This window comes from Myotis nattereri, assembly GCF_964212035.1.
Source record: "Myotis nattereri genome assembly, chromosome: 20".
Lineage (NCBI taxonomy): Eukaryota > Metazoa > Chordata > Mammalia > Chiroptera > Vespertilionidae > Myotis > Myotis nattereri.
In genome coordinates this window covers 9587793-9615474 of record NC_138096.1, presented here as the reverse complement: position 1 = coordinate 9615474, position 27682 = coordinate 9587793, and the positions used below count along the sequence as shown (strand labels likewise).

Below are 27682 nucleotides of genomic sequence, written 5' to 3'. Positions count from 1 at the left end.
TGCTATAGGCAATTGTCTGGAGATGCTGTTGGGTGGATGGGTGACTGATCATTTGGCTTAAGCAGGGATGTCCCTCAGGTTCTGGGAACATCAGGACTTTGGTTGGCTTCTTAGCAATACTATTTCAACACATCAGTGTCCATTTCCCATGAGTAATATAATCATACTAGAGGCCCAGTGCACCAAGTTTGTGCACTGGGGAGGGGGGGAGGGCTCAGCCCAGCTGTGCCCTCTCGCTGTCCAGGCGCCCTTGGGGGATGTCCGACTGACAGCGGGAAGTGGACCTAAGCCGGCAGTCAGACATACCTCTTGCAGTCCAGGACCCCTCGCTCCTTATCACCTGCCTGCCCGCTACTCCTTACCACTTGGCTCGATGCTCCTTAGCACTGCCTCAGAGGTGGGAGAGACTCCTGCCACCACCACTGAGCTTGCCAGCCGTGAGCCCGGCTTCTGGCTGAGCGGTGCTCCCCTGTGGGAACACACTGATCACCAGGGGACAGCTCCTGCATTGAGCATCTGCCCCCTGGTGGTCAGTGTAAGTCAAAGTGACCGGTCGTTCCACCATTTGGTCGATTTGCATATTAGCCTTTTATTATATAGGATCAACATAGTCCATGACCGAATCAAGGAAAAAGAACACACGTTTCATTTCGTGTAATCTGTTTTTTTCGTTTCTGACCTAAACTTTCCGCCTTGTCCCTAAGCCTTCCTGATGGGTTCTCAGTGGGGAGAGAGAACACGGACTCTCTTCCCCAGGTGCTGGGTCCTCACACACCGGCGCTGGGCCGGACGGAGCTCACTCACTTTTGCTGCAGCCCCACGGGTTGCTGGCATCCAAGTGGCTTGCTCCGGGAACACAAGTGTCACACGTTGAGCCGGTGACAAATCGTTTACAGAAACAGCGGCCCGTGACCAAGTGGCAGGTTTCATTCAAGGCTCCGGAGAGATGACAATTGCAAGGCTGACATCTGAAAACAAGAGAAGGAAACCGTCAAGCGTTCTGATTAATAATTCATGGTAGAAGGCACATACGTCTACGGATCACATTGTGGACTAATATGGTCTGGTTTAGCCAACAGGCGGAAAAGGATTCTTGAGTTAAACAAACCACCATGAAATAAAATGAAACAGAAAAAAAATATTTTTATCAAAATGCTGTTTATGGTAAACCTCTATGAAGTCTTCTCCTTGGAAGCTAATTAATGGTAATAAAGAAGTGTTACTTTGCTTTCTTTCATGCCACAGTACATCTTATGGATTATTTTGAATCCAGTTGCTCAACTGAGAATACTGTAAATTTTGCTTTCACACAAAAGCAGTTCTCCTGACAGCTAAAAGTTAAGATTATTGGGTCCCCTCCAAATGATATTTTCAAGTATCTATCAAATTGTGAAACAGAAAACTGGTTATGATAATCACTGTCTTCCCTAAACATCGTGAAATTCCGTATTTGGTTTTATAAAGACTACATTTCACTAAGAAAACAGGTGGAGGAAGACACATTCCAATACCGACAATGTGTGAATGAAAGTTGTATTTCCTTTTCTATTGTATGCACTGAACTCACTTATCCAGATTGGTTGGAAAACAGAGCATTATTCTGATCTTTGAAAAGACGCTAATTAAATAAATATAATGAGAGAATTTCACTTCAACTCCAATTTCTTGCTCCTAAAGTTGCTTGTAAAAAAAAAAAAAAAATCACTGTTGTCGCATTTTTGCCACAACAGAAATGAAAACCTGTTTCTTCAAACTCTTAACCTGTGACAATGTCATTGGTGAGGATGAACAATTCGGATGCCAGGAAGTATCAGAAAAGCAGAAACGGTACCTGTGGGAAGACCACCCGCGTTTACCAGGGACCTTGCATACGACGCTTTTAATGAAAGCATTATGGATCCACTCCACTTTCTCCTGAAGATGCTGGGTGGAAGGTTCCTGTATTCACTGCAACTTTAGGGTGTGATCTCTTGGGTAATCCTTCAACACCCTCAAAAAGGCTGATAAAAGCCGAGGCTGCTAAGGAAGCTGCAAATTTGTTTTATGGACTAAGTCACCTGGGGAATAAATAAGGCACAGTTTCTCTTGAAAAACCACTGTCCTGCAGTTTGCCCTTATGTCGTGGTTAAAGGACATTTTTTCCCCCTCCTACAGACAACTACATGAAGTCCTTTATGTACAGACATTGCATCAGAACTCCATTTCAAACCGACGTTTTGTTTGGGCTACTTACGTATTAGAAAATTATGCACTGAAATTAAAATGGGAGTCTAGAAGCGAAAAAAAAAAACCATCTTTAATTTGCTCTTCATTTCATTATATGCTATTACTTAGAGTAAATTGTTTGTCGGCGTTTTATGTCACATTGGTGAGACACAGCAATGAGCGCTATGCCTTCCCCAGCGCATGTATTTATCACCACTCCACTCCTGAGTAAGTATCTCTTGAGTATTTCTGTTTTTATTACCATTCACTCATGAGACAATCACACTCATTTTATATACAGTACATTTAGAGGAACCCTTTCCAGTGTATCACATAATTCCTTTCCTTGATGTGGTTCTATTTTCTGCCAGCGACACGCTTAACTCTTAAGGCAGCTCTGTCACTATCCATGGGGTATTGCGTCCGGAATCTCAACGGAATAAATAAATCCCGTCTTCGGAAAGCACGCAGGGTTGTGAGTAATTAAATGTGACTATTCCTGATTTTATAGTCTCTTATCCCAGCCCTTGTTGTATCTCACTTATCTGCCTGGTTATAATTGCTTGACTTCAGTCGGAGGGAGTTTTATGTGAATGGAGTTCACAGGAGACTTTCTGGATATGATCGTTTGTTTCCAGCCCAGAGGACACTGGGGATCATTTGGTAATTAAGGCTTAAGTAAAAGGATTCCTGTGAATTTCTCAGCCGCTCAAATATGATTTTAAACATTTCCAAGACTCTTTAGCAAATAAGCTACAAGTCTGATGTCATTTCAGAAGTTACCACTCCCCTCCAGAGCGCCTCCTAAATGAAATATAGTTCACGTTTATTAAAACAGAATTAAATGTAATAAAGGAAAAGATGTTTTAAGCTCTGAGCGAGGAACAGCAAACTCGGATGACTTGTGATATTGATTTTGTCAGGATAAATGGTTTCTGTAATATTAATATAAAGAAACCTTTATTACACTGACTCTCCTGGTGTAGCCAGAGCTCCCCCACAATCTGTTTAAAATCTTCATTTTTCATCCTTATGGGAGAACCTCACTTGCTAAATGGATTTCATAAAGAGTCATCTGTCAGGATGTATATGGATAAACAATTTGTGATGTTTATTGACCAGTTCATTATGGTAAACAAAGCAGGCGGAAGGCTTCGCTAAGCTCCACGTGCACTCTGCCCGGGGAGTGCTGTCTGGGCCTCGCTGTCCGCTGGGCACAATGGGGAAGAAGTTACTTGGCCTCTGTCTCTTAAATCACAAATCTCATCTATTTCACTTTCCTGCGGAACAAACGACGAGAGAAAGAGTTACCCTGCTCCGTACTGTTGCAGGGGCATCACAATTAACGAGGGGAATGGCCAGGGACTTCGTCATCGGACGAAGAGCTCCGCTAGGAGGTCCGGGGAAAGGTGCCAGGAAAAGATCGCTTTACTGGCACTGCTCTCTGGAAGCCTCCCTTCTGTCTGGGGCCTCAACGCAGGGGTACCATCGAATTGGTTCAATGTATCGAGTGACATAAACACATTCATTGAGGGACAACTATAGGCTAGGGCTGGAAGAATACTGGAGTCGTAAATATGAAAAGACAGAGCTGGCTCTGACCTCAAGCAGCTCATGGTCTAGTGAGACATTGAAAAAATAGAAAGGGTATTAATAAAGATGTATGTACATTCTTTTTGTAATGTTCTTTATTGATTTCAGAAAGGAAGGGAAAAGGGGAGAGAGAGAGAGAGAGAGAGAGAGAGAGAGAGAGAGAGAGAGAGAGAGAGAGAGAAACAGCAATGAAGAGAGAGTCATTGATCAGCTGCCTCCTGCACACACTGGGGATCGTGCCCACAACCCGGGCACATGCCCTGACCGGGAATCGAACTGTGACCTCCTGGTTCATAGATCGATGCTCAACCATGGAGCCACGCCAGCCAGGCAATTCTTTAAGGGCACAGGAAATGGGCAACTCTCTAGCCTGGAGGCAGGGGAGGTGACAGAGAAAGGAGTATTAAGAAGAAATCCTGGAAATGCTTATGCTTAATCATTAAATCAGAATAAACCAGGGAAATCAAGGAGGGAGAAACAGAAAAGGACAGCAGGAGAGGGTGTCAAATTGTAAGCAAAACAAGATTTTTGGAGACCAATTCGGAATAGGGAGCGAGTGGGGGCAGATGGAGAGGGGAAAGTAAGGAGAGAGAAGATACTGCTAAATTAGTATAATTGTGAGAGTGGCGGGAGTGATGGGAAGGAAGGGGTTAGACCTGGGAAGCATTTAGTAAGTAAAATCAGTGGGATGACGTGGAAAACCTAAAAAGAGAAGCAGAGAAGGGCCTGGAGTTGCTCCCAGTTTTCTCATTTGCTGACGGTCGGATGAAAGGGACACCATTCAGCACCAAGAACAAAGGGCGAAGAGACTTCAAATGACTGAAAAATTCTGGACAAGAATTACTAATGATCATTAATGAATACAACAGAAAGCAGCATTAAGGCAAATTGGAGAAATCGGACAAAGGCTTTTCTTCCATCCCTAGTCCAAAAACTAGCACTCAATGGGGCTCAATGCATTTTGTTGAATGAATGACAATGTAGCTGTTTTGAGCCCTTTTTGACAGGCAGAGCTGCTCCCCTGGCTAACCTCTCCTCCAAGGCTGGCTTTCCTGGACTCCCTCAGGCCAGGGAGTCCGCAGTTGAGTCCTCTGGCACAAGTCCCGGGAGAGCTAGAGTGCCCCCTAGAGGACTTGGTTTTCCCGGGGTAAGATTCTATTTCATTTCTGCAATGGAGGTGCTTAGCATTCCTTCTTTACAGCCTAACAGCACCCGGATTCTTTTGGCCCTGGAATGAGGAATTTGGGGCTTAGAGACCTTCTTTGTGTGAGCTGAAAGCCATACTTACATGGCCTGGGACTTGCTTTGGCCAAGAGCATGAAGCAAAAAGAGCAAGGAGGAACCGTGGCAGCTCCAGGCAGAGGCCTCGAGTGTCCTTGCACGCTTCTGCTGTCTTTGTGGGGACGCTGCCACCACCAGCCGGGGCTTGCTCACATGTGGGCCCATTTACCCCATCACCCACATCATAGGACACAGTCCAAGAGTCACTGGGGGGCATGAATCTGTGAGGGCATGAACCCCCAATGATCTCAGGATCACACCGTGGAAGGAAATACGTGAAAATGATCTGCTTCCACCCACGGGAAGTCACTGGTCTGGTTCTCAGAGAAATATCCAATCCACAGCCGGTGGAACAGATGCATGTGAAGCGGCGACCAGACCCAATCGATAGTGTCGTGTTCACATGGAGAAAGTTGGCAGCAAAACTAACAATGATCTGGTCACAGAAAAAAGTGAACTTATTGCATGTTTTAGAAGTCAGAGCCTTTAGATTCCCTCGCCAGCCTAGACCCCAACTGCCCACTCTCTGAGGAAAATTAGTTTTGTTGTATGTCTGCTGGGAAGAGACAGGAGTGATACATCTGGCCATTTGAAGCTTAAAAAAAAAAAGACAAAACACAACTAATTAATAGAGAGAGAAGAAGTCATCAGGGAGGAAACCTTTAGGGGCTGTGATGAGTGGATGACATACAAGAAAAACGGTGGTGGAGCAGATAAGCGGGTAAGTCCCAGGGGCTGTGGGAAGGGGAATCCTAGGTACAGGTCAACTTGGGGACAGCGCCCGGGACTGTCACATACGCGTATTAACTACCCACAGAGATGAGGGGAAGATGGCCCATTTTTGTCTCATTGTGTTTGGTTTCGACAAACACCATATCCTTTTTTTTTTTGCTTTATTGATTTTTCAGTGGGCAGACTTTTTTTTTTCTTCATTGTTCTCGGTACTGATTGAATCGGTTCGCTTTATGTGTCAGAGGTAAACGAGGAGATTTCTGCACTCGGATCGGCTTTTTAAAATGCACGCCCCCTTCCTGTCATAGGGGAAGAAGTAGGGGGAAGAAGGAGGAACCGCCTGGGTGAGGATAGGCGGGTGGTTTTCCTGCTTGTTACTGTGCTTTGGGGGCATTTTTGTTGTTGCTGCAGCTTAGGAGCAGAGTCTACTTTTTAAATTTATTTTGCCTTTTGGAGTATAAAAAAAGTTTAAAACTCAGGAAGTACAGTGGTGTACATTAAAGAGAATGTGGAGAAGGGAAGGGATATAAGTAAACTTCCTGGAGGAACTAAATAAGATCCCCCACCCCCAAATATGAATGGAAAAAGCATATGAGAAAGTCCATTTCTTTTCCGAAGCGATTAAGGCGGCCATGGGCAAACTACGGCCCGCAGGCCGGATCCGACCCATTTGAAATGAATAAAACTAAAAAAAAAAAAAAAAAAGACCGTACCCTTTTATGTAATGATGTTTACTTTGAATTTATATTAGTTCACACAAACACTCCATCCATGCTTTTGTTCTGGCCCTCCGGTCCAGTTTAAGCACCCATTGTGGCCCTCGAGTCAAAAAGTTTGCCCACCCCTGGATTAAGGGATACTTGTATCTTCTCCTTGCTTGACAATAAAATACTTATAATACATTGTAGAAGTTTGGAAATTAATGAAATAAATTCATACCTGTTAAGCACCTACCACAGTACCTGGTTTGAGGTGTATTCAATTGATTTTTAGCTCAATGCCTTTCTTTTTTTGAAAAAAAAGTTTCACATCAGGGCATAAATGGATATTTTTCCTATACTGCATATCTGTAGACACTGTATACATTGAGACAATGAATTTTTCTCTTCAGGAAACAAAAATTCTTTATACTAGATGGAATCCCATATATTTTAGCCATCTTCGTACATATTTTCAAAATAGCCATTGTTAGTATATATTCACAATAGCAACCAGAAGTCATCGAAGAGACATCAATATCATTCAGGAAGGGAATGAAAATCATAAAAAGAATAAAACCCATTTGTATCTCTTCTCAATGATGAGCAAAAGCATCAAGCCAAGCGATTCTCACTGTCACATTTGGAAATGTCTTTCCCTGTGACCTTCTGGGCCAGAGGATTTCTTCTCTGAGGATTATCAGTGTCACAGCGGAAAGCGGCAGCAGCATCCGTCGGTGGCAGAGCAGGGTCAGCTCCCGCACAGCCATTCCCTGTGACCGACCGCACCCGGGACACGTCCTCCTGATTGTCTCGGGCCCGCATGGTCTTGGGGGGCTTTATTCTTGCTGTTCTTTTCAGAGACGCTACATTATATATGGTGGCTCTTTTCAGGGGCAGCCGCGTTCAACATCAGAGCCAGCCCCGCCCGACCTGAGGGCACCTGGAGCCCACGCACAGGTGGGTGGTGGGGGCTTGAACAGCGACTTTAAGGTGCATGTCCCTCTTACCTGAGATGGCATGAGACTTTTAATTTCTATTTTTGTAGGAGGTGAGGCAAGTAATGTCAAAAATTAGTTCTGTGTTGGCTCTATTTAAGAACGGAGGCATGAGGGACATTTAAATTTAAAACTCAGAAAGAGGGCTAGCCATTGGCCTGGAGGCCATGGTAGAGATCTGAACAGATAACATTCTGAGAGTCATTAACATGCATGTATTGAGGTGAACTCATACACCTACGTATGTACTTTGAAGGGGCACAATAAACAGGAGTGAGCAGCATAAGAGATAGAAAAACAAATCACAGGAGTAAGAGCTTGCAAGTCAAAGGAAGAGTTAATTTTTAAGAAACACGGTGGACCATAAAATAATTGGCACATTGGAAAACCATGAGTCCTAAGAAGCAACCACAAATCAATTTTACTTTCATCTCTCAAGGATCCTTTAAATGTACGGCCCCTGCCTGTCACATGGCTACAAAGTGAATCAGGAACATTGGCTTTCTGGTCTTTCTTAACTTATAGAAAGTCCTACAGTTATTTTAAATCGCAGAGCACAGGTTATACAAAAAGAACAATACTAGGGGCATCATGCTTCTTGATTTCAAAATACATTACAAAACTTAATACTGGAAACAGTATGGTACAGGGCAAGGAGGGGTGTGTAGGGCTCACAATCAGATGAGGACCACGAGGAAGAGAGACAGCATGGTGCTGCCTTAGCGCCTGTAAAAAGGGTGACCCCCAAGTCTAAGGGGGCCTGAGTAGAGAAAATGCTGGGGTTCCTGTGGGTTGCAAAACTAATTAGCAACCAACCAGAAAAGCGATGCATGTGACTACGCTTAAACTGTAGGTGACAGAAACTGAGGGACAGAAATCAGAGATCAATGAGGAACGCATGACGGTACCGACAACCTCAGTGAAAAGTCAGCTGGCACATGTGTGAGACCAGCAACAGCAGCCTGCTTTGGGGTGTCAGTCCAGTGAATCCCTGCCCCTCACCCCCGCCAGTGCACGAGCGAAGAGGCACATACTAGAAAGAGCAGTAATGCTTAGACACTCGATCTTAGCCAAAATGCAGAGAAGAGAGAATTATGCTCTCAGACTAACAGAACGATATACTAATGGTAACTGAAGTGCTGCAGCATGGATTAAAAAATGCTATGTAGTAAGAACAAAAAATTGTTTTAATAAATATTTTAAATATCATGGAAAAGTGTTTTATTTTTAATTAAGCGTATTGGATTTTAGTAAAAAGCCAAATAAACTGGTTTGAGTTCTCTTTTAGTAATTTAACCTGTCACCCCTGTCCACACTCTAATCGAGGTGTTAATGAAGAGTGTAAGGGCCAAAGGCAGGCAGTGGGGACAGTGTGTTGAAAAGAGCCCAATAATCTCAAACCCTTGAATAATTAGCTATTATAATTATAAACACACACACACACACACACACACACACACGGTGAAACAGATTTGACTGGTTTATGAGAAACACATACTAGTTGCTTGGAGACAGGAACACCAAAGAATTAATGGATATACTCCCAACCCAAGATAAATTTATAAACTAACCGGGAGAAAAAGAAACCCACACGGAATTAGCATTCCAGCTCATCTTCACAAATACAGCAATGACCACAAATGCATGAAAGTAAATGCCCACAGATATACAGGAAATGGGAAGAACATTAAAGACGGTGTAACTTTGAAAACTGATTAATTTATTTTCAGAATGTACTTTACACACGGAGGAAAATCGTATCACTGAATATAAAGATAAGTTTCTTATCTGCCAGTCTTTCAATCTAAATTAGAAAGGGAAGGGCAACATAAATGGGTGCAGTCAATTAATAAACAAGCAATAAATTCGGGGGGCCACATAAAACAAAATATAGATATACTTGTTACTTGTTCTAGCCCTTATATTGTGTGTGTGTGTGTGTGTGTGTGTGTGTGTGTGTGTGTTTCCTTTTAGGGATATTTCTTTACCTGTCTTTCTCCACATTCAAACTGTAAGTTCTTTGAGGGAAAAGGATTTTATCAAGTTAAATATCCCCAGGCCCTAATATTGGGTATATCTATCAATGTATGACAGCCTACCAATATCTATTGGGACTCTAGGAGATATTGAAGAATTACCATTATGTCTAATAAACGCTGGCATCAAAGAATCAAAAATATATCAATCAACTAAGCAGGACAGAAAACACTGCATTTTACAAAAGATACTGCCCAAAAAAGTCACTGTTGGCTATAAAAAAGTCATTGTACATATAATTAAATAAAAATATTTAATTATTAATTCTCATAAATATTTACCTCCCAATCTGAGGATCAAATCCAAAGTAAAGGTCCCTACAACGGTCACAACTTAGCCCGGCGGTGGAAGCATCTTGGCAAACACACTGGCCAGTTCGGCTGTTACAGATGTGATGAGCTGCCCCAGCTGTGTGGCAGGAACAGGGCAGGCAGCCAGGGGCACTGCCCGGAGAGATATAAAAGCCTGGAATAAAAAAGTGAAGATATTTTATATAGGCTTCTTAGCCAGTCCTTTCCTTAAATGATCATATTTTGATTACATCGAAACACAGAACACTCTGCAGGGGCACTAAATGAATTCCCAGTACAAATGTGCTTATAGCTGTGCTTAGCTCTTGTGTCAATTATCATGAAAGCGAGGTTGAGTCGATGATTGGCATTGTACCTGCTATCTTTATACCCAGGCAGCTAAAACTCAGTGCATTGACAACCTACTTCATGGCCTTCCTTTAATCATCTTCATTTTAACAAATGGCCTCGCCATCTCTTTAGATACTCAACCTAGAACCCTGAAACATCCTAGCTAGGAGAGCCAATAGAATACAAGGTGCCCAGTTAAATTTGAATTCCTAATCAACAATGACTTTTTTAGTAAAAGTATGTTCCATCTGATATTTGCTTATATTAAAAAATTACCTGAAATTCATGAAAGAAGGTGAATAGATTAGCCAAAGAACATGTATGCATAACCCACAGACAGACAACAGTGGGGTAAAGGCCAGAGGGAAACGGGCTGGGAGGAGGTGGGCAAATCGGAGGGAAATGGGGACACTGTAATAGTGTCAACAATAAAAATAAAGTTTAAAAATATCTGAAATACTGTATTTTTGTTAAAACTGGCAATTAGCTTGCGTCCTTCACTTGCCCTGGCTTCATGTAGCTAATTACCAAGTCAGCGGTCTTGTCTTCTAAGAATTTTACTCTACTCTCCACCCCTGCTGTCACCTCCCTAGTTAAAGTCACCACCAAGTTTTTCATAGTTAACACTGTATCCCAGAGGCATGGTAAGAGCTTTATATTCATGACCTCAATTGGTTCTCTCAGCAATGCTACTAATCAGGTATTATTATTATATCTGTTATATAAATTCTAAAACTGGAGGTAAGAAAGATTAACTAACTTTCCTAAAATGATAGCATTAACAAACAGCGGAATCCGGACTTGAACCCAGGCATCTCAGCTTGAGGTTTCCTCATCCAATGGTATTTCTCCTGTTCCCTTCCGTCTATTCTTCATATTGTAGCTGGAACAGCCTTTTTCCAAGTATAATTTCAACATTTCATTCCTCTATTTAAAAAAATTTAATGACTTTCTATTTCTTTAGGAATAAAATACCAAATCCCTAACACAGCCTTTAATCCTCCATGCAGGTCCCACCTCTCTCTCCAGCTTCAGTTCCCTGCTCATCACTAGCTCAGTCTGCTCCATGCTTCCTTCTTCTACTGATACCTCACAGCCTTTTCCAGGGGGTTCTGTCTGCTGCAATGACTTTGAACCCCTTTTCTATTTAGCTCATGCCTACACACAACAGGTCTTGTGACTTCCTTGAGGAACCTAACCTAGATCAGCTTAGGCATGCCTGTTACGGCTTCACAGCATCCTATTTATTTCCTTTGGAGTCTCATGAAAATGATAATCTCATTTCTACCAGATTGTTTTCTCTATGAAGGCAGGAACCACAACAGATTAGCTCATCTCTGTCTCCCCAGCATCCAGTGCAGTGTTTGTCACAAAGTAGGCAAAAATGTAGCCAATTATTAAAACAGGCATTGATTCCCACAAGTACTATATTTTTAATCCCACATAATTTAAATTATGCACCCATTTTTATTATAGCAAAAAGAAAGGAAGAAAAATAAGATTCAAAAATACTTTCAAGCTACTTCAAATTTCTTGGACCTAGAAGGTGGAAGTCCACAGTTATAAAATTAAAAGGGAACTGGGCATTTGAATGATGGAGTAGGCAAATGAAAGAGAAACCATTCTTGGTACTGACATGTGTGTTTGTGCATGTATATGCATATGCACATACATATGTACACATATACACGCACACAAGCACATGCATAATGTTAAGAAATTTTCATGAAAAAAATGGGGGGAGGGATTGCAGAGTGATTCTAACAAATAAAGTTCTGGTAAATGAAAGGAATTGTACAATTGTCGTGGTCACGCATTTAAAGATACAAATTATCAGTGATACTGAAAGAGAGAGAGAGAGAGAGAGAGAGAGAGAGAGAGAGAGAGAGAGAGCGCACGCACGAGCGTGCGCACTGAGTGAATCCACACTGTGTTACTTATTCTTGAGGAAGGAACAAAAGGTGATTGCAACACTGCACGACTCATTTAAGGCTCTCGTTGAGAACAGCCATTCTTTCACAGCCATCACCAATGGGCTTATCTTCTAGTCCCTGCATAGTCTCTCTTACAAAGCTTCGGGAATAGTAAAAAAGAAAAGTTTGAGCTCAAGGAGAATGAAAAATGAAGCTCCAAATCTGTGCCATTCAGTTGGAAAGAACAAATACTTCACTTTCATTGTCATTTACAACTAGACTATGTCATTTGCTTCTTTGCATCCATGACAGCAATTCTCTTTATACATATGCGTTTTTCCAGAAATAACAAATGGCCATGCCAATTAACGTGTATACTCGCATCTGATTTATCATGTGACCAAAGTCACAAATTTGGGAGACTTTGATTTTGGATTCAGGATCACTGTGGCTGTGATTCTTCGTACTTTTCTTCCTGTGAAGGTACCCAGGTCCTTAATTCCATGATGATAGCATCATGAATGTACTAACAGCTCTCCAATTTGGATAAATTGCACATTAGCAGAGATACTTAGAAGCAGAATTAACTTTAGACTTATTGCAATAGCTTTGAGCCACAGAGAATTCTAGAACGATTAAGGATAATTTTTACAAGAAATGATTTATTAGATAACTCTGTAAGGACCAGGAGGGTCCATTTTGGTGCAGAAGATTGGGATGCCCACCTTTGGAGAATAAAGAACGCCTAGGAAAAAACAGAGACAGCACGCAGAGAAGAACAAAAAAGGTATTAAAATACCTCGGGGGGCTGCAACCTCGAGGTAGAGCTTCAAGGAAAAGATTACATTGGAATTGTCGGGGGTTAATTCCCCTCCTCCTCTCAGGAGCATGATTATAGAGGCTAATCCCACCAGTATTTCAGTTGTCCTATTTTTAAGCAGTTCTAATTAGGATGACTCAGGTACCTTCCTGTCCAATGATTACCTCTTGCCTTACCTGAACAGACCATTACCTTTCCCTTTATGACTTCTCACTGTAGAAAACACCATTTTGCCTTCCCTCCTCCCTCAGCTTCAACTCCTGGGTGCAGCTCAAAGATAACTGACCTTAATGTCTCGCCTTGAACTCAATGCGTTTCTGATCTCCCGCCATTAGCTCCACTTCATGTTCCCCACTTTGTGTCTGTGTCATTTTCACTGATCTCTTTGAGGTTTCTCTCCACGAGTGATTCTGTGCTGCATACTTAACACGAAGCCCAGTCGTTAGGACAATGCCATTCCCGTATACCTTGCGTAGTGCTGCGAGTGTACATGTCCATGGCACACATCAGCCCACTGGAGATTACTATCATCCCCAGTTTTATTTCAGCTACCCCTGGTCCCAAGCAAGACTAGTCTCCTGTGGGAAACAATGTGTTTTGCAGCTAAAGCAAAAAAGTCACCCGGATCATAAAATCCCGTTGCTTTATCTTGGAGGAGGTTTACAGAATGCTTAGAGTTCAAAGTTATTAGCCAGACAGCCGGTATTATCTCCTGTCGTGGCTATTTGCACAACACAGTACCTGTCCTGGGCATAAAAGAAGAGCCCATTTCCTGGCAATGTTCCTCCCGAGGACCATGAACAACTAGGCTTTACCGAGGTCTTAAAATGGGAGAAAGAAAACAAGTTTAACCTCTAGGCCTTATTCCAAAAAGGAGGGCAGAGCCGAGGCTAAGCACTAATTATAAGCCATTTAGAAGTAACGACTCTGAGCATAAGCCAGAGAATGGACACAATATTAAGGGAAGAGTCTAGGGAGGAATTTGTGGCTCCCCTCTGTCAGGTAACAAAAGACCAACTTAGATACGGTTTTCCAAATCAATATTTTCAGAATAAAGTAGCGTAGATGATGCTAATCTTCACATTAAGGCAGTAATAATTTTCTTTCATTTGGTAGTTTTATATAAAAATAATGTTAGTCTGGCCCAGCTGGTGTTGCTCAATGGTTGAGCATCGACCTAGGAACCAAGAGGTCAAGGTTCAATTCCTGGTCAGGGCACATGCCCTGGTTGTGGGCTCGATCTCCAGTAGGGGGCATGCAGGAGGCAGTTGATCAATGATTCTCTCGCATCACTGATGTTTCTCTCTCCGCCCCCCCCTTCCTCTATCTCTAAAAAAAATCAATAAAAACATTTAAGAAAATAAAAATGCCTAAATTACTCATAGATTTGACCAAACATCAATAAATGCACAAATATATGTTCATATCATTCATTACAAGGTATAATTTCTGTTATTGAAAAGATTTTTCTAAACTCCTTTTCAATTAGTTTAAATACACTTTTTGAATGCTCTGCTCCCCTTTTTTCTTCCTGTTTGGCTGTACTCTCCTTGAGTATCTTACCAACCTCTCTTTGCTATCAAACTCAGCTCAGAAATCACTTTCTTGTCTAAGCTCTCTATATCCCCCATCCTTGAAGAATTAATTTGTCTGTTTCCTTTTCTATCCCTTTCTAGTTCTTTATATTGTACATTTCTAATATTGTAGTAATCACACTGCTGTATTTACGTACAAATCAGTTTCCCCTACTAAACCATAACCTTTATACAACCATAAGTTTAATATATTTAAGACTGTATATCTTACATCAGCATACAGCATCCTCCCTGGTATGGAGTAATGTATCCAAAAGATTGTTTATCCAAAAACAAGAATATGTGAGTGAAATGGATGGAAGGCTGAATGGATGGGTGGGTAGATGGATGGATGAATACTCGTGACCCCTTAAAATCTGAGATGGCCTGCAGGCCGGTGCTCTATCCACTGAGCCACACCGGCTAGGGCAGGCATTACTTTCTAACAGTCTGTATGAATCATAAAGAATCATAAAACAAAAGCAAAACTAAACACCAGAGCAAACCATGAGGAACGGTCCTATTAGCACACAACGTGTCATGTGGAGCTGTTTCCATTATAAATTAGCCTTTATTTTATTCCGAAGCTGCAGAGTCCTCGGTAAACCCTCGCTGCCTCTGGTTCCCAAGGACACGGGCGGGTCACGGCGGGTGCCATCCTTCCCCGGCTACCCCGGCCTGGCCTCTGACTAAGTGCCTGCAGCTGCGCGCTACGAGGTCACCCGGCACGGAAACGTGCGCCGGGAACACATCCTTAGTGCCATATTTATTAGCGTGGGGATGTGTACATTCATATATGTACACACACTCCAAATAATTTTAAATTAAAGCATTTTTAAAATACTTAATGGAGGTTAAGCTGCATTTTTAACCTCTGCTCAAGTTATTGAATGGCATATTAAAACCAATGGGGCTCTAATGTACCTTCTAATGCGCGCTGCTGCTTTAACAAATTGCCTATAAATTTTAGTTGAATTAAGCCTCTTCCTTGTACATCCCCGTAAGGTTAGGTGAATAATACATGAGGCTTCATTACATATACCTTCTTTAATAATGTTTTTTAAGAAAGTGGGACAGGAATCTATATGCAGCCGTCTACTGCAGGCCAGTAATATTTACAATTACGGATGAAAGAGGCAGGCAGGAGTCCTCTGCCTGGCCAGTTCACACCCCCCACGCCACACTGCTCACACACTGCAGCCTGGCGTCCCCCGGCCCCTGTAGTATGTGACCGGTCTCTCCGATGTGTTTAAAGACACAGAATGAAAGATTTCAGCCGTGCATTTTAGTGTGCCTACTGCAGAGCTGGCTCCTTGAAGCGCCTGCTTATGATAAAGATACTTCAAGATAAGGGTGTTCTCTTTGTCCATGTAAATTTAACAGTAAGAGATAAATTGGACATACTTTCTGAAGCTGTAAGTTGAATGCAGGACCAGAAACAAAACAAAACAAAAAACAAAAACAAAGAGAGATTGCCCAGCATACTCAGTGGTTAGAGTGTCGGCCCTTGCAATCGATCCAGTTGTCTTACATTGATGTTTCTCTTTCTCTGTCTCTCTCCTCTCTTCCCTCCCTCCTTTCCACTCTCTTCAGTTCAAGCTGAGAAATTAAGTACCAGTGAGTCTCAATTCTGAAATGTCATTGGCTGGCATTCATCTAAAGGGTCAGACAAAGATGCCACATGATCTTGAGTAGATTGAGCACTTGTATCTGTGCCGCATAAAGATATAAACTCAACACTGATGCTGTGGGTTAAATTTTTAGAGGCCTCAACGGAGTAAGAAAGAGGAATGGCCCGGTATGGAATGAAGAAGGAAAGGTCACGGCACCCCCAGAAGGCAGCACAATTCCCTCCTACCTGCTTGACACTGGTCACACCTTCTTCCTTGGCGGTTAGGCAAACACCGGCACTGGCCACTACCTGGGTCACACGTGGTCCCGGGTAACGTCCCCGCGGAGTCGCACTCACACACCCGGCAGCCTTGGACGTCGCCCGCGGTCAGATTGTACCTGTGAGGCTGGCACTGGCTGCAGCGGAGACCTGTTACTCCTGATTTGCACGGACACTGTCCGGTTGATTTGTCACACAGCACAGAGCCATTTACTGTCCCCGTCTTATCACAGTCACAGGGCAGGCAGAGGAAAGAGTTATTCTGCTGGAGGTAGAAGGATCCCTCCAAACATCCATCACACTGTCTCCCTCCAACGCGGGGCTTGCAGCGGCACTGCCCTGTCCCAGCGTCACAGACCGTCCCGGGCAGGGACCCCGTGGGGTCGCAGGCGCAGGCCTTGCAACCAGTGATGTCCAGCCCATAGAAGTGCTCTCGGCAGGTGTCACACCGGAGTCCGCTGGCCTCGGCCTTGCACTCACACTGCCCCGACAGAGGGTCGCAGAGTTTGCTCGCTGAGCCGAAGGGGTTACACCGGCAGGGCTCACACCCACCATCATGGAAACTCCGGAGGAATTTAAATCCAAAACTGCAACGATCGCATCGGAGCCCTAGAGGTGGAATTTGTTTTAAAAAAAGAGGAAAATGTGAAAATGATGCTAGCTTGCTTTCAAGGTAGCTGAAGCCCAAGCAATGGTAACGCTGACATTTCATGCACACACAAACGCTGGGCGATTTCTCACAGGTAGTGCCATGGAGGGCTAGTCACGGACTCCAAATAGGATGGCGATACTTAATCTGGTGACCATGCAACTTTGATTTTGTATGGTGCTTTGTTAACTTTTACTTGTATATTGCTTAATGCAAAAAGAAATGCTCAATGCAAATGTCACTCTATTACACATACCAGAACTCTTCTCTTTAGTGAATATTAAAACTATTATTTTAAAACTAAAAGCTATGTTAAAACCATCATTTTCACTTATTTTATATTAACAAAGCATGCTCATTTAAAATGTACAATAGAGGGGGAAACTCATTTTCAAAGTCATACAGAAGAACAGCATAGTTACTTTCCTAGAAATCAGAATCCCCTAAAAATGTTGAATTGATAACTATTTTGGTGATAACAGGATATATATACTTACTCCTAAATATCACACATTTCAATAATTAATATAAATAAAACTTATCCAGAGCAATTTTTATTTCAATACTTTTATATGCTCCTATATTTTATCACTTTCAATTAAAATAAATTATGCTCTCCTTGGCTCATAAAGCAATCACATTGCTTGTCATATTGTATGATTCAGAACATACCTCTTTAAAAACTAAATAAATTCTGTTTAGATTACTCCTATTTAAAGAAGTACATAGATACATTTCACAAACAGGGGAAGAATGTTTTAGCAACTACACTTAAATCTCTGACAACTTAGGTTACTTTTAAAAAGACTATTACAGGGCAAAATAATAAAAACATTGTTAAATAGTAAACATTGAGATGCAAAATACTTTCTTTAGATAGCTTTCACCTATCCATGAATTTAAATAACAGACTCTGTGGGGCTGAATGAATTGAAACATTTATTTTAAGCTTTAGTAGCAATAAAAAAAATTAGTACTAAAATAACAGTCAAAAACACACTCAGGAACTCATATGTAGAAAAGCATTTCCTGAGCGGGAAGGAGATGCATAATATATATGTATATGTATGAATAAAAATTCAAGAACTCCAATGGAAGGCGAGTTCTTTAACAGTGATGAATGACTCACCTAAGGCATATCATTTAATTTCAATAAGGAAAATAAAAAAGGGCCACTATTGCTGCAAATTTTAAAAATAACTGTATTGTTAACAAGAATTATGACTCATTTTGAACTATTAAAATTGGTCTACATGGATTCATATCATATCAGTTTTAAAAATATGCGCAGTGCTTATTTGAATATGCCATACATATTCCTGACAGGTAATCTATTCCTAACGATACTTGGGAAGGCCTACAGGGCATCACATTCGGTGTTAACAAGTACAGGCGAGTTAGCACACTTGGCATTTAATTCACATTCTTCTCCCTTTTTATTCTAGATGAATGACCTACTTTAATAAAATTATTGGTGCTAATGTATTTTACTGGTGATAGAATCATTAGTGAGATTTAACAGTTTTGTTAACTCTAACAGTTTGCTTTCTAAAGCATATACAACACACATTTGTATTTTCTGGGTTTTTTTGCGTGTGTGGTTTTTTTTATTATTATTATTAACAAGGGAAAATTGAATAAGGTTACTTATTAATTCCCCTTAGGAAAAAATTATGCATATGGAGTTTATATTTTTATTAAACATACTAAATGTGCAGAAATAACTTTAGAAATAATATCAAAATGGTGATTTCATCTTCAAATACATATATTTATATATATTTATTTATATATTTATATTTTCCTGCAGAAAACTATCTCGATCAACCAGTAAAATAGGTAAATGGTAGGAAGGTCATAACAAATTCTAAGTAAATAGTAAATTTTGATTTTTTTCTTCCTTAAACTCTGGAACCTAACCACCATGAGAAAGACTCCATTGTAAAGAGAAATAACTATTTCATTGTCTTTAAAGGCCATTCTTGAAGTTTCGTTTTCACATTTTGAATTTAAAATATATCTCACGTTAAAGAACAGAGGATGCCGTAGAGATGAATTGAAAGGTTTTAGAATTCCTCCAGCATCCCAGGTAACGCTTATACAAAGTGTGCTTCCCTGTACAAGTTGTTTATCCAGCTTCTCTGGAGTTAGTTTCTGTATGTTTGAAGTGCATAAGAGCTAGTTACATTAACATTCTGATATAATATTTCTCTAAACCAGAGAAGCCTAGTTTCATACCATTAAACACGCCCATATTCTCTTTTATTAAATTAAAATGTAATGCTTATCTAGCTGAATTAATAAAATGATGTATTTATATCTATATAAAAATCCATTTTAGTGTTACATAATGAAATTATTCAGATTATTCAGAATACTATGTTCATATGTATGTGTGTATGTATGTATGCATGTGTGTGTGTGTGTGTGTGTGTGTGTGTGTGTGAGAGAGAGAGAGAGAGACTGTTAGGCATGATTTCATTATTATTAGGTTCAGGTCAATGTTAGAAAAACGATGGAAGACTTGAATGACAATAGAAAGGCAAAGGTCTTTTTTAAACTTCCTATATGAACTGAGACATGTTCAGTTACAATATAAGAGTCACTTCATCAGGAAACTTTCCGCACATAATATTCTCATATATCAAAATTTCAAAGTGCATTATGTACACAGTGTATTTTGGGCACTTGATAAATTTTGTCCTTATGTGGCTGTGGTTCCCCTCAAAAATGTTGGATGTAATAAATTGCTATAATCAAATCTAATTTCTGAAAAATACCTGTGGGAGTAACAAACAAAAAAGCACGTCTCGTATAAAAAAATGATAAATAACACTGACGGTGGCTGTTTATTATAATCAGCTTGGCACTGAATTACAAAATTAAAATTATGTGGTCCTTTATAACTAACCCTAGCAATATACATGATCTGTGGAGTTATGTTGACTTATTTTGCATTTCATAGGAACAGTTCAAAGAAATATAATAGGAAAATATGGAAAGATTTATCACAAAGGACCCTGTAGCACAGAATATTTTGAAAAAAAAATCCATTTATTTTGGTCTATTAAGAAAACTAGCAGGGAAATCATTTGCTTAGAACTCATTAAGTAGAAACCATTTTGAAAAAGTGCTAATTTTCTGAAAGAAACATCTATGCGGTAAGCAAATTATATTTTTCTATGACTTATTAGTATGGGACCATGTGAAGTACAGCAGCTACCGACTCCAGAAACTTCTAAAGGGTTGATTAAAGGAAGCTTCCAGCGGAAGTTTGATAGAATTATTAATTCAATCATTTTAGACAGTTAATTTCGTTCAGATTGTGTTTTTCCCCCCTCTTTTCCAGCCTGCCTTGAGCAAGGAGATTTGCTTTACTCTTCCGTTAAGAAATCAAATAGAGGATTTTATTCTAGATGGCAATGGAGATGTGACTGAAATGCCCGCGTTACACATACCAATAACATTTGCTTTGCATGTGCACTGGCCTGAATGTGGGTGACAGGTAACATCTCCATCCTCGGTCCCCGAAGTATTGCAGTTGCAAGGCCTACAGCCGTCAGGATCCAGCTCGTGCAGGTTGAAGAAGCCATCCTGGCACTGATTGCACCTCCTGCCAGAAGCGCGTCGCTTACAATCACACTGGCCTCCCATCTAGGGAAGATACAACATTTTGTTGAATGATGAACGTATCTATTTTTGGATCATTTGCTCATTAGGTACAAGGTGGGGAGGGAGGGAGAAAAAACATTTTAAATGTTAGACAGGAAGGTAAGAAGGTGTGTGTGTGTGTGTGTGTGTGTGTGTGTGTGTGTGTGTGTGTCAGGGGGTAGGGGGTGGGGGGACGGGACACACACACACACACACACAAACGGGATGCCTCAGCAGGGTGACTATATGGAACCAGATGAAAATAAACCCCGTAGAAGTCAGTAGTAGGTGGCTAAAAGGGAACCATGGAATTAAGCATTGAGCACCCCATAAAGAATTCCAAATGTGGTCGGTCACGTGGAGACGGAAATAGAGAAGAGACAGCAGTTAATTTAGTCTTTACAACTCGACCTCTCTGTTCCATGCCTCTCATTTGCTGTCGCGTTCATCTAAGCTTGTTTTACACACACACGATGCTTAATTTAAGGGAAGATCTTGCTCTACTAATAGTATCCCTTCAAGGTTTCAACAACCTTAAAATAAAGGTCTTTGTTAATAGTGTCATTTTGTACGGAACATTTTTTTTACACAATCCTGCTTTTAGGGATGTTTCAGTATTTTTATGGTTCATTTGTTGTATGCCTTAATCACATTCAGTACATTTAGATTATTTACATTGTGGTCAAAAATGTGAAAAAACTGTATTTGCTCTTCTTTGGGCTGCTCATTTGAGAGTGAACATCCATAAAAAAAGAGTGTGAAGTCCAGTTCGGAGGTGTTTTCTCATTTCATTATAGACTAGAACAGCCAACGAGGATTCATCAGACATTCATGCACAATTCCAACTTGAAAACGGACAAGAATGAAGGAAGAAGCCACATTATAATGTAAGCTCCACAGCAGCAGTTCTAGTCATGTTGCCATTTATGAAATGCCCGACTCCTCATTTCACTGAAGAAGAAACCAAACCTTAGAAAGATGTTACTTACTGGGGACCAGACAGCTGTAAGTAGCGTAACTTCCAAACCCACGTTCATAACCACCACGCTACGTCACTGTTTGGTGTAAGCTACTAATCGGACAGCAAGGGGACAAGCGCTCGTCCCCAGGAAGGTCGAGGCGGTGGTCTATCTCTGTGGGACGCTGGAGGCGGATGGAAGAATCAGCCACGCAGTCCAGTCACTGCTTACTGACTTTCTGTGAATAGCACTGACGCTGGCTAGCGGTGGCTATAGATTACCTTGTGGTCACACTCAGGGCCTCGCCATTTCCGACCATCCTGAAAAAGTCTACCGTCCCAGGCATGCGGCCATGGTGGGTTCGCACAGTCAACTGTGTGACAACTGAAACAATGAGGTTGGCGGGGACATCACTGGCAAGAGGAAGGAGTCAGATTCTGCAGCAATCATTCGAGTCAGCTTTCTTAACTACCCTTCACATTAAGAGATGGAATTCTTTTGGGGTGAAATCAAGACACTGAATAACCCATAAAGGATCATTGTGTGTGTGTATGTGTGAAGACACCACTTCTGTGTTTAAAAAATATGAAGCATGATTTAAAGGTCAATACTAAATAGGTGAGCACAGAGGTTCTCTATGTAACAGACACCAAACTGTGAGTAATTTAAAGCAACGTTTGAAAAATAGCAGAACTACGTGCCTTCCTAAGCACTCACCTGGCAGGTGGTAGAAACCATCTGATGGTCCATAGATTACATCTTCCCCCAGAACTCACTAAGAGCCAATGAGGTGATAGTGATGACACCAAACAAAGTCAGAACTTGAACTCAGGAGATTAAGAACAGGAAACCTACACTGGAAACTGAATTTGATTTGAAGGGTTTTGTCTGAGCAGAAAGGAGATACAAACGAGGGCCAAAAACATCTAATCGATGAGTAGATTCTTGAGAATATTCTTTTCTTTCACAGAGGTGACTCCAGAATTCTCTCCCATAGAAATGCTTAGACTCCTATTCTTCTCTGTTGAGAAAGTCATTCGCGGTGTCACTCCACAAATGCTACGTCACGTCCAATGGCACAGCGTGCACCCTGAGTCGTAACGTCACGCTACCTGCGCGATACCTCCCAGCTCCCACCACTCCTTCCACCTGCACTGATATCCTTACCCAGCACTGAGCATCCGAGAAACAGAGAGCTCGTGAAGTGAGTCAATAGTGGAGAATTTCTCCTACTGAGCATCTGAAGGAAAATTCTAGAAATTAACTGGTTTTAAAAAGAGCATGTATAAAACACTTATTCACTTGCAGCATCACTGGTGCTTCTAAGGAAAAGTATATACAGGCCTGCCTATTATCTGCCTGCCAATCCAACCACCAGCATCTACCTATCATCCATCTACAGTGTATCCTCCCTGCCAGGAGCCTGCTCAGCCCTAGGAGGCAGGCCCTGAGAATTACTATGCATTTTTGGTGTATGTACAATGACTTCTTCCCTGTAGCTTCTGCTTCTCCAGAGAAGAAAAGTCCACATTAATGTAACAGGCTACCTTTGCAAGGTGCTCATTCCGCTTGCAAAATAAATAAATGGATCTGCAGTGGTTTCTGCCACATATAAATGCCACGCATTGCAGAACGCCCGGTGAATGACGTACATCACCGTACTTGTTTCCATTTAAGCGTTTCTGTGATACGGCTGTTTATCATCTTGCTCAGCTGTCGAAACATTCATCGGAGAAGAAAGGCTGCCACTGGGTGGAAAACCAAGATGCCTTTTCTTTGCTGTTTTACAATGCCTGCCGTTCATCAGGCTGGTGTGATTTTACATTCCCCGCCCCTTTCAAAAGGCGTTTCCCAGAAATGGCTGGAGGAGCTTGCCCACCATCATCTCCAAGGGGTGTGCAAAGGGCAACACCCTGAGGCATGCTCAAACAAAACGATGGTAGGAACGGAACACATTTTTTCTCAGTCTTCTGAGTGGTCAAGACGAAAGGAGTATGAAGAGGTTCCCCACACGCGCCGTTCCCAGCAGTGGTTATAATAATTATAGTGCTACTTCTCAAAGGGGAATGATTTCATATTGCATCATCTCCCCTCCTTTTTTTTTTGGCTGGTTTAGGTCTATTTCGCTCGGAGATTATTATCTCTAACTTGTAAAAGATGCATGTAATAGATGTCACCATGTTAAATTAGAGCATTTCATAAATGTCAGCTGAATGGCACAGCCATACAGTGTGCGGTCTTATTGTAATTTGCTGCAAAATTAATACAGTGCTTATTAACAAGATGATGGTAGGACTTTATCAAAATGAAGGATCTCAAACGGCGTTTTAAAAATATTTCTAACATGAATAAATGAATTTTCCATGTCTGTAGTTAATGTTGTGTAGAAATATGCTTTTAGGAGAGTTAACTCTTTCGGTTTGACGATATTGATTTTGTTTTATTTGGGTAAAACTGTCAGGTTGCTGTGAACTTACACAGTAGAATGGCTGCTCACTACAGAGTTAGTCTACCGGACCAGTGAAAATATAAATTCCAAACATTGAGAGAGGAAGACGTCCATCTGAGATGATAAGGAAAATAAATGAATCAGGCTTTTAAAACATACCTTGACACACTGGTTAGCTTGTGTGTGAGATAATGAGCTGAACGCCTGGCATGTATTAAGTGCCCAGTGAGCCACAGGAATGCCTCAACATCACCCTACTCTTCATTTGACAGTTATATCGCTTTCGAGAAATGATGTGGACACACGATGATATGCACACTGTTATTTCCTAAGTATTTATAATCAGACCTGGCATAATGCTCCCAAATCAAATGGGCATGTGCCTTCCTACCCCTGAGCAAGGGGCATAAACAGCCAGTTTAGCAACGGGCTGTGGAGCTGCCTTTAGGAAGACCCATGGTCCCAAACCTTAAGTTGCCCTTGGGCTTTGAATTTCTGCCCCACCCCATTAAGGTGGGGTGACCTAGGGGGAGCCACCTCATCTCCCTCGGATAACTGTTCAGTGTGAACCTTCCTATCAAGCTCAGACCCATTCTCCCCTTCTTTTCCAATTTACACCCCAGCACCTTCGTTCTGATCCTTTGTAGCTGGGCCTCTCCATCGGCTTACCAGCTGCAAGAGAAACGTCACTACTCATCTCTCCTCAAGTCTCTGAATGAGAACACATGACTTATGCCCAAATCTTCAAGTCTTTCTTTTTTATTTTAAATACGTTTTTATTGATTTCAGAAAGGAAGGGAGAGGGGGATAGAAACATCAATGATGAGAGAGAACCATTGATCAGCTGCCTCCTGCACACCTCCCACTGGGGATAGAGCCCGCAACCCAGGCATGAGCCCCTGACCGGAATCAAACCCAGGACCCCCGTCCACAGGCTGACACTCTATCCATTGAGCCAAACCACCCAGGCCTTTAAGGCTTTCTTTAAGCTATAAACGCCCCACCTCTCAGATCCTTCGCCGCCCTAATGCTCACAGGCAATATCCATATATCACATGATTGAGGAGCAAGCTCCTCATAGGCTAAAGAAACTTGTGCATTACATCTATTTGTACACGATAGTATTTGGGTAACACAAAAGGTAAGGCAATGTATTTTCTGGAACATTCACATGGTGACTTTTGGACACGTTGTAGTAATTAATGACAAAGACTTAGTTTTGAGCAGATGAAAAAGCATTGATGAACTGCCGGAGATAGGACATTATGCAGAGAAAGTGTATTCTGCCTCATTTTGTAACTTGTTTTCTGGAAAATTATCACTGTGGCAGAACAATCAATTTCCATGAGCCGGGTCCTTATTCCTTATTATTCCATCTTCCATAGGTCAGACCGGGAAACATTTCCTTCGTTGATGCCTTTCCATTTCACCTAATTCATTTCCAGTGCAGGCCTCCTGCCTTATTAATCTATTTTTTAATGTCTCCTAATCCTTCTCTCGGTTCCGGCTCTGGTGCAGCATTCTATTGATGTCTTATTGAGCACTGCAATCAACCATCCTTCTTTCTTTCATATAATTACAACTATATATATATTTCCTGTTTTCAGCCAACTTTCAGATCCCCTCATTGTTTTTCTTTCCATTTTTTTAAGAAAGTGGCTTAGATTAGATCCTCTAATTTAGTGAACAATTCCGCTATGATTTAACAGAGGCTCGCTGGTGTGGGAAACTTAGAAAAGGTTTGATTTTAAGATGGGATTCAGAGAACAGAACAGAGTGAGCCACTTGGACCAGGTGTACACATGTGTGCATAAGGGACCGGCTCTCAACTACCCCTCCCCCCCCCCACACACACACAGACACGCAACCCAGCTTCTTTTACCCGCACATCTCTGACACACAGTGTTCCAGGAACTTCCATGTTAAAGAGTGGTCCATAGACCAGCAGCAAGACATCACCTGAAAGCGCTTACAAATGGAGGATCTCCGTCCCTGCTCCAGACTTGCACAATCAGAATCTGCCTTTTAAAAGACATCTGACAGAGGATGACGTTACTTATTCTCTCGGTACCTCTATTTCTCCATCCACAAAATGGGGATAATTATGATACCTTCCTAGTGTGACTGTTTGGGGAAGTCCATGGAATACTACATGGTAAGCTTTTGAGCTGTCTATAAGTATTATTGTTCAAAATGATATTTTTATACACTTGCCTATATTATTCTGAATAAAGTATGTAGTGTGTAAGTCCTAACTCCCATGTTTGATGCCACAATCTCAGTAAAGAACCTCACCAATCTCTCAAAAGAAGAAAGATATCTGAGATATTCACATGCACATTCAGAGTTGGAGAAGCACTGCTCTCTGGCTGACCGCCTATGTCTTGAACTGCTGAGGCGTAACCCTCATGGTTTCCTTGGCTAGATGTAGGAATACAGCAAAGTAAGAGAGACAGGAGGTGGGGGAAGGGAGGGGTGGAGAAAACCCCAAACAGGAAAGCACCCAAACAGCATTTCTTGAATGCCTTCCACAGAGTCAGGCCTCATGCAGGCTCCTCGCCTCACCAGCATCACCAGGCAGGTGGCCACAGCAGGTCCACCAGGGGGAACCAGCTACCATACGAAGGGCAGGGTCAGTGAAGGGCCAGGCTGGAGCCGGACAGGGTACTCCCACCTTGGGTCAGAGCGACTGGGATCTTCATCTATGGACTAGAGGAGTTCAAAGACCCTTCTCAGGATTCCCTGGAACACTTTCCTAAGACGCCACCCAGGCCTGGGCTCCGTCTGGTTCTCGTGGATGTAAGTCACACCCGACTAGGAAAAGACTCAGGAAAGAGGTCAAATAACTCTCGCACCGAGTTCAAGGGAAACGAGAACAGAGTGCAGTGACATCCTGACGAACTCACATTATTAGGATCTGTACTAACAGCCTAGGCTGTTCTTACGACAAATGGACTTATTTTCCCAGGGTTGTGAATTTTAGTATTTTTTGGCTCATGTATACCTTTTGGGTCTGATGAAGGTACTAAAAGCCTTCCCCTTTAAGACATATAAATAAACAAATAAAGAAACAAATGGAAACACTCCTACATAACATACAGATTAACCAAAGAACATATATGCTTAGCCCATGGACACAGACAATAGTGTGGTGAAGGCCTGGGGGTGGGGTAGGGGGAGGTTGAGGAGGGAGGGGGCATAATGGGCGAGATGAGGGACGTCTGTAATAGTGTCAACAGTAAAAAGCATTAAAGGTGTACATGGATGTCCTAAAATTCATCCATGGCAGCCCTAGGGATGAAGGACTCCTCAATAAAAATAATGACTCTTCTCCCTTTTCTACTCTCCTATTAATATAATATGATTACTGTGCTATGTGTCTTGACTTTGGTATTGGTATTTTTAGGTGGTGGTGACTCAGAGCATTACTTCATGCCCGTCTCAAGATCTTGGCATCCACAGGAGGAAAAATTACAGCACCTCTAATGGAAGAATAAGGCAGACACGCCGGATCTTATGAGATTGGATTGAGTGTCAAATGGCAACTGCCAAAGGGAAGCTCCCTTCCAGAACCCAGAGCGCACGACATGG

At 41.8% G+C, this 27682-nt stretch overlaps 1 protein-coding gene across 1 annotated transcript in view; it reads right to left on the bottom strand.

Annotated features, from left to right (window-relative positions):
* The window catches only part of USH2A (usherin), a gene marked incomplete at both ends in the record, with an annotated part of 391806 nt that overhangs the window by 306763 nt on the left and 57361 nt on the right, over positions 1-27682 (bottom strand). Inside the window, 4 exons of the mRNA XM_081114388.1 lie at positions 805-968; positions 9826-10009; positions 16351-16992; positions 20491-20686. Coding sequence (XP_080970514.1) covers positions 805-968; positions 9826-10009; positions 16351-16992; positions 20491-20686 — 1186 coding nt within the window. The remainder of the gene's footprint in view (positions 1-804; positions 969-9825; positions 10010-16350; positions 16993-20490; positions 20687-27682) is intronic.